Source organism: Thalia democratica, chromosome 1, assembly GCF_965202585.1.
Source record: "Thalia democratica chromosome 1, ktThaDemo2.hap1.1, whole genome shotgun sequence".
NCBI lineage: Eukaryota > Metazoa > Chordata > Thaliacea > Salpida > Salpidae > Thalia > Thalia democratica.
The window spans coordinates 53,728,059-53,740,562 of record NC_139165.1 but is presented as its reverse complement, the minus strand read 5'-3'; the positions used below and the strand labels follow the sequence as shown (position 1 = coordinate 53,740,562).

At 25.6% G+C, this 12,504-nt stretch overlaps 1 protein-coding gene across 1 annotated transcript; it reads left to right on the top strand.

Moving 5' to 3' along the window:
* The first annotated feature begins 553 nt into the window (after window positions 1-553).
* LOC145837595 (serpin B4-like) lies at window positions 554-6,118 on the top strand. The gene is made up of 3 exons (XM_082945126.1): window positions 554-1,072; window positions 3,570-3,707; window positions 5,659-6,118. Exons 1-3 carry the CDS (start codon window positions 630-632, stop codon window positions 6,116-6,118), a joined length of 1,041 nt encoding a protein of 346 aa, XP_082801252.1. The 5' UTR covers window positions 554-629.
* Window positions 6,119-12,504: the final 6,386 nt, after the last annotated feature.

Sequence of the window (12,504 nt, the reverse complement as noted above, 5' to 3'; positions counted from 1 at the left end):
CTTTCATTAGAAACCTATTAAACACTTTAATTTTGATTGTCTTAATTTAAAAAAACATATTTAGTTTCAAATAATTTAAAAATCTGCTTGCTTAGTTTTCAATGTAAAAAATAGCTTACACCTACCCTATGACCTTAATGAAATGAAAGTATGAAGCTAAAAAATGTGGGAATTGGCTTGAATGTAGCCAAAACTTTCAATTCAGCTTTTTTTTTCATAAGAATGATGTATTGCATAAAATTTGATAATCAAGTTTTACAAATAAGTTTTATTTTACATTTAAAGGCTACAAAATGATATTAAATAAACAATTTGAAATTTTACATGTTTTTTTATATAAATACTTTTTTTAGTCATCAATGAAATCATGTTTCTTACAACAACTTTCTTAATTTAAAGTTAAAAACATACAATTATTTTACATTAAACATAGCTTAGTTGTAAAATTATATTTAAACTATTTTGTGATTCAACAAGAAAACCTTAACAGGTTAAATAAATTCAAAATGCTTGAAGAAACATTTCTGAACAAACTGATGCTATTTTCAAACAGAGAGTTGAACAATAACAAAAATGCTTTGTTTTCACCATACAGTTTGAAATTAGGTCTACTTTCATTATTACAAGATATGAATCATGACAAATACTTCTCACAGCTGTTAAAAGTTTTACAGCTGAATTCAATTGATGAAATAAATGACATAATAACTTATGAAAATAATTTTCATTCTACTTTGCTTAAAAGAAATACTAACCCTGACAAGCAAATTAAGTTGTACAACAAAGTATTAGCATCACGGCATTATTCTTTAGAAAGTTTTCCAAATTATAATGATCTAAAAGACATTAAAAAGATTTGTTTTCAAGCTGAACATGCACCTGTACTAAAACAAGAACTTGTTTCTAAAAGAATTGATAAATGGCTTTCAAATGTTTTCTCTGAAGATCTAAATTGCTTTCCTTCTAAAAATATTTTTGCCAAGTCAAAAACTGTTCTTATTACTGCAAACTTATTTAAAGTTTTGTGGGATGATATGCATCTATTTGATAGAATGTGTTTTGAAAATTTCAGGTAGTTATAATATATATATAATATATATATATATATGTAGAATTAAGTTATTTAACTTAATAAATAAAATTTTTCACACTGAGCCCATCTTGAGGGCTTTATTATTAAAAAGGTTTATTTAAAGATGCAAAACTCGAGTCCTTTGAGTTTTGCATCTTCAAATAAACCTTATATATAGATGTATATATTTATTTATACATTTTCTATACTGTAAAATCTAAATTTAGAATAAATACATAAAAAACTTATTTTAACATTCTGGACAAGACATTAAAAGGTATCCAAGTGGTGTGTGACTTGATAGTCAAAAAGTTCTTTGTGCACCAGGTCCTTGGATAAAATATTTTAAGTGCTTATTTTTTGTCATTTAATAGACTTTAATAATATTTATTATAAATAGTTAGATATAAAATGGAAAGTAACATATTTATATTTTACTGATCATTTTTACCTAACCTTAGTTTTCGTAAAATTTGTATAACAAAATAGTCTTTACAATTAGTTTTTTTTTAATTCATATAAATTCAAATGCAATTCAAGTTGAGAACTCTAATTGTTGATCTTAAAATAAACCCATGGTATACAAACTAATTTTGTGTATTTGTAAATATTTTTTCTTTAAAGTAACTGTTTTGTATAATAAGAATTTCAATACTACTACTTACTACTAGAGCTTAAAATACTATATATATACTAAATTGTACTATTGAAGTTCTATCAAAACATTTTTCTTTTACTCTTAAACTTTATAACAGGTTTACCTTTCAATATTCCAACTTGACTGTATTTAAAAATTCTAGGAGTAATCTAAAAAAAGTTCACAAGCTATTTTAGGGTCTTTTTATTTTACAACGTTAAATTTCTTTATTTTGTTTAAAATTTAGATTATTTTTTACCACTACAACAAGAAAAAATTCTACTACTAATACGTTTTTCATTGTGAAGCTGCAAAAAAAAAAGAACAGAACTAGCCTTTATATATTGCTTCTATTATATATTATGACCCTATTCAAACTTTTTTTTAGTAAGTAGGAAAGGTATATTTTTACTATTGCAAACACTAGGGCAACTATCTATTATGATGTTTGTTTTTATCACCATTTTCAGATTTTGGCCTTACCATTTGCCTTAAAAAACTAATTGCTAAGCTTGAGATTCATATTCTACCATCAATCAAAATAAAAAGCAAGAAAAGTGAAAAAAAAAACTAAATTCCCTAGCTTTAATGTTTTTTGTCAAAAGCATTATTAGACAAGGGATCAATTGTTATGTTGGCAAAGCATCAGGAACTTTAAGAGAGGTTTATCTGACTTCAGGAGTTTGGGGTAATTAAAAAAGAAGTATGTTCACTAATAACAACAGCCATACAGTAGCAAAACTTTTAAATTTTTACGCATGCAATAAAAGTTAATCAACGCCTTCAAATTAAAATTTATTTGTTGTATCATTAGAATTGGATGGCAACAAAAGATCTCTAACAAGGTTGAGGTATATTGGTCCCAACACTATGTGTTTGTTCCTCCGCCAGTATAGACTTTGCTAGCATGGTCATGTGGTGAAGATGAACAACAATCAAATCTCAAAGTCTTTGTTGCACAGCAAATTAGTTATTGGCAGATGCAACCGTTGTTGTCCTACCCTTTGTTTTTAAAACTACATCAGCACTAAAGAGTGGAAAGAGCTTCTAAATAACCACAGAAAATAGAAATATTCTATATACACAAGACTCAAAGAATGTGAAATTAAACACTTTATCTAACTTAAGCAGACAAAGAAATCAAAATGAAATAAATTTATTTTTCAATTATTTAGCTCCTTCAGGGTTGCCACAAAACCTGAAAAACCTGGGTATTGATAATTTTTGAAAAAAAAAACTAAAATTTTGAACAAAAATCAGTAAAAAATCTGGAAATTTAAACAATTTTTACATGTAAAGTAGTAAAGTTTTGTTATTAAACAAAAAAGTTGTCATATAGATAACAACACAGTTGTTTGACATGTTCTCTTGTTTATTGACTAATTGTCATATAAAATATTAAGGGTTTTTTACTTTAGTAAAATTTTAATCTTTTCATAATATAGTTATTTTAAATTAACCTCATACTCTTCATACTTTTTCTTTAAAACATTTAAAGTAGATATAAAAAATCTTTCCAATTATAAAACTTAACACAGTTTTTAACCTTAAATTTAACTTTAAACTAAAAATAGTCTCAAAATCTTGTTTTTTCAAAAACCTGAAAGAAATTCAAAAAACCTGGAAGAAATTTCTCAAAAACCAGTGACAACCCTGCTCTTTTTTATTTATTATCTTACTGTTTATTTATTCATTTTAAACTACCATTTTTTGCCATCACTGTGCTTGTCTTTTGTTTTAGTATACTTATAATAGTTTCTTTATTCTTTTAAACGGATCTCTATTAATATTTTTATTTTGTTTTATAATTTAATTTGTTTTAACATTTCTGGTACCTTAATTTTATACTTTAAATTTCAGGTGTAGTAATGGCAATCAAGTCTTTGCACAAATGGCGGGTGGAATAAAAAAGTACTGCTATTATGAAGATGATAAATTTTCCTTAATAAAAATTCCGTATAACACTGAGGATCTTGTCATGTGTATTTTTATGCCCAGGTTTAATAAACATTATACACTTTGATTATAAAGTTTTTTTTTATTTTAGTAAAACTTAAACCGTTTCATAAAGTCTTTTAGTTATTTAAAATCAACTAGCTTTTTTCATACTTTTAATTTATTTAATCATTTTTTTAATGTTTGTATTTTGTGTGACAATTACTCAATAAACAAGAGAACATGTCAAACAACTGTGTACAGTGTGCTAGTTCTGTATTTGTAAAAAAATTAGTATATCTATTATTTACAATTACGATAAAAAACTCATTTAAAGTATAATAATAATGATTAAGCAAATAATTTTCTGTTTTTTTTTCCTGCATGTCTATCTTCTTTTTTACTTATGCCTTAACTTTTGAGTTTATTTAGAAGCGTATTCACTTAACAATAAAAAAAGCTTTTTTTTTGTTTTTCTTAGATATGAAATAAGCAGAATTTTTTGCAAATCTTTTTTAACAATAACATTTTCAGTCTATTATATTTAGATAGATTTAATATATTATACATGTTTAGAAGTAATTTAAATATTTCTATTAAGACGAAAATAAAACAGCTTCAGTAGTGTATTTTTACCAATTATAGTATGTTTAATTACCAGTTTCTAAGTTTAGAACTATTTTTAAATAACAAAATTTGAACTTTTATTAGAAAATTTAATTCATAATAAAAACATTTGTGTATTTTGTAAAACTGTTATACATTGTTTAAATAATAAAATAACTTTGAAAAAAGACTACTTAAAGTAAAGTAATGGCAGTTCATACAGTTTACGACTAGTTCCAACTAGAGTAAATAAGTTGGGTGGAACAATAATTGGTCACTTTTGTTGTTTAAAACAAGATAAAAATTTTATGTACTTTTGTCAGATAATATCTTTACATTTTCAGCATAATCGTTTTAAATAAAAAGTCTATTTTTCAAAACCAAGTACCGTTAACTAATGATGTTTGTGAGTATTACAAGGTGAAAACATTAAAGCTAAAAGCAACAAGGTTCAGTTGTGAAACCTTTGTCGTTTTCAATTTATACAAATGACTCAAAATATTATTAGTTTAAGGGTACTTAGTTTTGCAGATGACATAATATTATGTACAACATTTAAGAAAAACACTACATATGTATATACAAAACAGTACCGACCTAAGTGCAGAACTTTAAAAGTTTCAACTTTGCTAATAGTAAACTAGATTCTAAGGGACACATCTGTTTTGTACAAGGTAACTTTTGCAAAGAGTGTCACTTTTACACGAGTTAGGTTTAGGGTTAAAGTTATGGTTATGTTTAGGGTCAAGATAAATAAGTACAAAGTGACGCCGTACAAAAGTGACTGCTTGTGCTAAAAAGACAACTTGTGCAAAAGTGACGCTTTGTGCAAAAGTGACACCCACCCATATTTTATATTTTATAAAATCACAGATGAATTAGTGGTTTCACCAAACTTAAAACTCACTAGAAAATAAATATAATTTTATTTATAATATGTCGTATTTATCTTTATGACCTTTGTTACTTTTACGAATTATTTTTTGTAGAAATAGTCATTGATTAACTTTATTATAATAGTCTATTGTGTTTTTAGCTGATTGTACGTTAAACAATAAAGTTTGTATTTATTTATTCTCTTGTTAGCTAATTTAATATTAGCTGCAAATGTTAAAAATAGTTTTAAGCACGAATATATGTAATAGTTTTCAGAAATCGTTCACAATTTACCGTGAAATGTGTATTAATACTTTATGTGAAGAAATTTTTAAGTTTGATAGTTCATAAATTCTTTTGAAATTAAAAAAAAAATTAATACTACAAAGTAAATTTAAATATATTAGGTAGAAACTTCTAGTTTGAAATGAACTTTAAAATTAAAGTTTTGTTTGAATTGTATGAAATTAATGAATGTACGTTGCATCAAAACATGTTTTTTTTTCAATCAAACCTTTTAAATATCTATCAGGAATTTGCTTTTCTTCAACAAAATGATAGAGCGACTGACTATTCAAAAAATGCAACTTCTGATGGAAAGAAGCGAACCTACGCTTATAAGCCTCAAGTTTCCCGTCTTTAACATCAACCACCAACAAGAACTAATTCCTATGATAAAGTTCGCCGGTTTGCACGACCTGTTTGATGAAAAAAAATGTAAAAATCTCGCCGTTTCAAACATTGTCATGAGGTCATCGTACCGAATGGACAACCAAAAACATACGATAAAAAGAATTAATAGCGGGTTAATTAAAGCTAAAATTCGTGATGATCCAAAATCACATTTGGTTGAGCTTGACGAGGATGCAAAAAAAATGGATGATAAAATCAAACACCACACAGTAAACAAGCCGTTCATATTCACTGTTATGCATACTTTTGACAATGAACTTGTGCTAGTTGGTAAGGTTAATAATCCTTTGCAGCAATAGCATTCTTAGAAAATAAAGATTATATATTTTATCCCTTAGTTTGTTTAAATTTAATTAAAGCTTACTGAAAAACATTTCAAAAAAAGTTTTAGATTTTTATTATAAAAAAATTTGTTATTTGTAACTCTGGTTGTTTTAATATAACGTAAGTTAAATTCATAAGTTGAAATATGTTAAACTAAATTTTGTAACATTTTTATACTTAAAATAATTGTTAAGTTTTATAAATCTATTGCAATCAAATCTTAAAATGAATTAGGTATATAATTAAAAACTTTACTTGTGCTACATTATCGACTAAAGGAGGCGAAAAGTAAAGATAAAAGCAATAAGAATAAAATTATTAACTTTATATAATATGCTACATGGGTTTTTCTTTTTAAATATGGTCAGTATAGTTTATTAAAAGTAACTTATAATGTATATAATAATTTATTTTGATTTAAATAAGAGATTAATTCGGTTAAAAAAAGATTATTTTAATCAACTTTTATTTATAATTTAGTCTCATTTTCACTTAGTAAAAGTAGTTTTATTAATATATAGGGTACCTGAGGTTTAATATTTTGTGCTTTAAATAACAGTTTTACGTTTTTTCTAATGTTTATCATATTGAACAGCTTTTTGAAGTCTGACTAAATTTTTTGTTAGTTGACAAATTTTAATACTTTTTTACTTACCTAGTCTGAATTTTTTTTTTAAACCTTAGTAAATTTCAAACATTTTTCAGTGTAAATAAAATTTGTAATTGTATTTACATCACAAGTAGATATTTTATCGAAAAATCAAGATGATTTTTATTTTGTTAAGTTGTAAATAATATACTTTCTTACATTATAGTTTTCAAAGATGATAAACTAAAAGTATATTTTCTGTTATTGAAAAGTTGCAATCTACAAACAATTCTTTTGATATACTGTGTAACGTACTAGTTCAGAAGTATTTTGAAATAAAAAAAAGCTAGAGTTTTATTAAGCTGATCTAGGTATAAATTATGAAACTCAAACACTACTTTTTTCTTTTTACTTATTTCTACACACTTATGATTGAGAATTGTGAAATATATCATTCTTGTAACAAAAAAGTATATAGTACACTAAACTAGAAATGTAAAGTAAGTTAAATACAGATAAGAAGTATCAGTTGAAAGATGCACATGTTGGTTAAAAAATTAAAAATAATTTAAAAAACAAAAAGCTTACAATTTAGTTTTTGAAAATAAAACCTCTTACAAAAAAAAAATATATTTTACATTTTACTTTTGTTGACTTTTGAACGGATACTTCACAATTTGTGTTATACAAGACCAACGTTTACCTTAATTTACATGTTTCAGTAAAAAATTCCTAATTTTTCCTGCCATTCTTAATTAAAAGTTTTTTTTAGATTAATTTATTCAACTTTATAGTGATTTTATTTGGACTTTTAAATAGTAGACCAACCATTTAAAACCTTATTGGAATTTAAAAAAAGTTAAAACGCTTAGTTTTGCATTTACTTTTTTCTTTTAAAATGTTAAAAAAAGAAACGTTTATGTTTATATAGCTAAAAACAACAACATAATTTCTGCTCAAAACAGATGCAGCAACTTTTACCAATATGAAGCTTAAAGGCTTCATTAAACAAAATTTACAATATAAGAAAGTAAAAGATGGTCAATTTGCGATAATACTCATTAGTTTAAAATGTTTGAAGAATTATGTTTATATCAAAACTCAATGAGTTTGGTAGTAAACTAGTAGGACTAAAGGAAAAAGGTTATATATCTAAAAAAGTTTAAGATAGTCTAGTTAAAGAAGATATTATGGAGTAAAACCTTTTAATAATCATTTGTAAACTCATACAGACATCTGTTCTTTTACTTGCGTTGTTTTACCACTTGATTCTTCTTTCTTAAATTTCTCAACTGGTGTTTTCTACAACAGGTTTGTAAAACACCCAGAACTAATTTTTAATAAAAAAAGTGCAAAGTTATCTAAAAAATGATTTACAAATAAAATTTAATTTCAGTACACTATTGATATACTAGTCTCATTATTTTTCTTTTAGTTTGGTCGTTGAATTTTTTTTTTGTAAAGTGTACAAAAATACTGCAATCTGCAAAGTCTTTGTCTAATTATCCGGAACACCAATTAGAGAAGCTACTTACCCCTGCTACAAAGCTGTTTTTCTTAAAATTTACCGTACATGGATTAGTAAGAAAGGGATCAGGAAAGTAGCTTGGTACAAAGCTAAAGCGATTCAGTTTTCTTAAAATAACTCTTCTATTGTTTATTGAACGAAAAAAAAGCGCTCAAATATTTGGGCCAAAGACATTGTGTACGAAAAAAACTTTCGGTTATTGAGTCATACACCAGGATACAGTTTAAAGTCATGTCCAGGACAATTACTAAAAAACAATCAGTTAAACAAACTAAGAAAAAAAAAATGAATAAAATAAAACTAAACGAAAACTAATTGAATTTTGTGTTTAATAATGTACTATGAATATTGTTTAATAACATAGGAACAAAAAATATATATAACTTTAAATTAACTTTTAAAAGGAAACAAACAGCACTAATAGCAAACGTGTGGATAATTGAATTATAGGTTACAACCTCTAAAAAGAAAGTAAAATGTGCTACGCTGAAAAATTTTTACGAAAAAAAAACATTTTTTTAAGTATTTTGTACTAAAAAGGTAATTTTTATTTAATAATGTAAGTTAAAAAATATTTCACATTTGAATAGTCAAATAAACAATTGTAAAATTTGTTTAACAATTTTAAAGCAGTGATTTCTACAATAATTGAACTTACTTTTGTAAATGAAAATATGAGGATAAGTACTGTAAAACTTATGCTTTCAATGAGAAAAAAAAGACAATAATAATTTTAACAATAATGATATTAACAACAACAAATTTCTTTCCATTAATAAAAACTCTGCTCTTTTTTTTGAACACTTGTCTAAGTCTTAACTGTAATAATAGAAAGAAAACAACATTTGCAAACATAAAAAAGAAGAGTTTTTCTTTGATTTGCTCAAAAAGAGATTTTTTAACATAAATTTGCTTTAAACAGTACTTATCCAGCTAATTATCTCAGCTTACTTTTTAAATACTTTATATTTTCTGCTAAAATATAAACATCTATAACTATTCTTTTTACATTTGCTTGCAAAAAATTTAAAAATTATAACACTAATAAAATATATTAAAAAAAGTTTGTAAGCAGAAAAAATACAAAAGTTTATAAGAATTCTGAACTTAATTCAAAATAGTAATCTTAAAGAATAATCTTAAAAATAACTAGACAAAAAATGCTAAAACCTCGACCAAACCAATGTTAATGTAACCAAACAAATCTACTTTTTAACAAATATATTAAAAAAATAATTAAAAATTTGGATATTAAATGAATTATTAATACTATTAACTCCTTAAACAAAGTAAATTGGCGAGTATAATGATCACTAATGACCTTGAGAATCACTATTTAAAAGATAACTTGTAATTTCGTCATGGAACTTTCCAAAATGACTTATTTTTAAACATAATGGTAGCTTAGTCCATAACTTACTACCTTGGAAGGATAGTGATTTGGAAGGATAGAAGGATAGTGATTGTAGTTTACTCTAAAAAGTTCTTGGACAGTAACATGAGATAACTAAGTCTACTTTTTAAAACAAATATAAATCAAAAGTACTTTATGAAAGTTGAAGCACTGCAGCTTTGTATCAAGTTGTATCCCTGGTAAGAAAAATACTACATGGTACAAAAGTACATTTTAGTAAACTCTACTGCTCTTTTTTGTTAATTAACGAGGAGTTTGACCGACTGTTCTAACTAGTAACTGTGTAAGTTAAACATAATAAATTTGCCTCTTTGGAGTAAGCTTATTCGGTCAAAAAGATATCCATCTTTTGAAGTAGTTTATTCATTGTTTTAATATTTTTGATTTGGTGGAGTTCTATGTCTACAGAATAGTCAACAAAGCTCGTGTTTATATATAAAACTTCACTTTTATTTTAATTAGTGTGCTGCTTCCATTAGGGTTATATTGCCTTCATTATGCGAGAAAACAAGGCTGTTTCTGTTTTATGGTCCTTAAGAGCTCAGGCGCGGTTAATTTTTCCTGAACTACAACTTCCACATCTTCTTTCAGTAAACTGCGAATAAAATTTGTGAAGTAAGTAATACTTTTTTTGACACGCTTTCAGTTGTTTTAAATTATTTCAACACTATTCTACTATCTGTAAACATAATTAAAAATCGAAAATGCTGAAACTTTATTATGCATTTATCTGACACAGTCTAAACATGACAAAGTGATCTAGTTTTTAATGAAAGCTTACTTTTTATACTGTATATAACGAGTAGGCGTCGTAAATGCACGAACAGTTACTTCTGCACGAAGTATCACGTTTGTACGAGTCGTCAATTTGGCACGGAGACAGATTTGCACAGTTATTGACTTTTGCAAGAAGTCAGTTTTGTACGAGTTGTCAAACTTGTACAAGGAGTCACTTTTGCAGAACACACATTTTGTTTTCTTGAATTTTTAAAGCGTTTTTATATAGTAATTTATAGTTTGACGCTTCTTTAAAAAGTGAAAACCGTACAAAATTGACTACAGTGCAAAACTGTGACTCTTGCAAAAGTGGCTTCGGTAAAACTGACGGCTCGTGCACAATATACAACTCGTACATAAGTGACGTTCCGTACATTTATGACTATTTCCCGTCTATAACATTGTAACTTAAAGGGTTTTTATTAGGACAACATAACATATGAAAATTTTTGTTGTTACGATGTAAATTTTTTAGACGGACTTGTTCTTTCTTGATTAGTTTAAGTTTTCAGTCTAAACCATAATTAGGTTAACTTTTTTACAAGCGTGAAATTAAAGCAACTTATTTAACATAATATAAGTTTAAAGGTATAAAATAACGTATATATATAATACCACAGATGTTCTTGTGCTAAAACTTTATTTCAACTAACGGTGTCTCACTGGTCTCAAATAAATTTAAGAACAGATCTACGAAGTCTATAAGAAATTAACACACATTTGAAAAAAGCAGAAGAAGCATGTATAATTATGTATAGTGTTTATGTAGGTAGTAACTATAAATGAACTTTATGGTTTAAAAACAAAGTTTGGGATAAAAACATAAAATTTTAAAATTGTCTACAAAAAATACATATTTAATAAAAGTAGGCACTAACCTCAAAAAGCTCTAAGAATAGGCAAGTTTTTAAAATAAAAATTAAATTGAGTTGTGCAGAAATGTTACGTCATAATAAATTTAACAAATTGGTCAATAATTTATACAGCTTAAAAACATGAAGTATTAAACTTGCAAGTGTATGTGATTGTAATGTGAGTGTTGTGAAATAAATTAGTACGTAAGTAGACAGAGTTATTTTAAGTAGAATCGTCGGTTGTGGGGACAAATATTCGATAAATCTTGCCGCTTATCTAGAAGTAGGTCTTTATCTTTTGCTGCAATTACTGCTCTTTCTGTATTGCAAGTTGGGCAAATTCTACTTACTCCGTTGGATGCATGTTTCATCTTTGAAAAAATACTCAACTCCATGTTTGGCCTTTTACCGTACCTGTGAAAAAAGCTCCAGACATAATCCTATAAACGCGTGCTTTGTTTTTTATTCATATTTTTAGAGTATGTTTATGGTTAGCATATCTATCCTTGAAACTACCTGCTGTACTTCCGATATAAATTTTATCTGGGCCCTTACTTTCAACTTTAACTTTTTAAATTACATTTTTAATTAAACAATTGCCTTTTAATGGGCAGTTATCTTTGTTTAATTTACGGCAATTACATGTTTTAGGCATATTACTTAACTTATTACTATTAGGGTTAGTTAGTTTTGAATATTTATTTATAGTTTTATTGTTATGCATTTTGCTTATACTTTTAGCGCTATTATCACTTACTTGTTCTAAGTTTTCTTTTATCACTTTAGAAATACTTCTAGTTATACGTTGAATACTATAATCTACACTATTATTAGTACTATTGATATGGATATTTTCATTATCATTAATATTAAATTTATCATTATAGCTTATATCTTTAATGGTTAAAGTTTTAATTACATTGTTGTTACCATAATTAAAATTTTTACTATTTGGATTATCATTATTATTACTGTTATTATTACTATTACTAAAATTATTATTTTTATTATTGCTGTTATTATTAATATTATTAGTATAATTAGAAATATTGTACATATCTACGTCATTACTAACTTTATTACTAGAATTATTGTTTGTATTAGCTTTGATATGTCTATTTTTAAAGTTTGAAATTACTGTTTTGTTGTGCGATTGTATTAAAGTTTTAACATTACTCATGCAACTATAAGAAATTTTA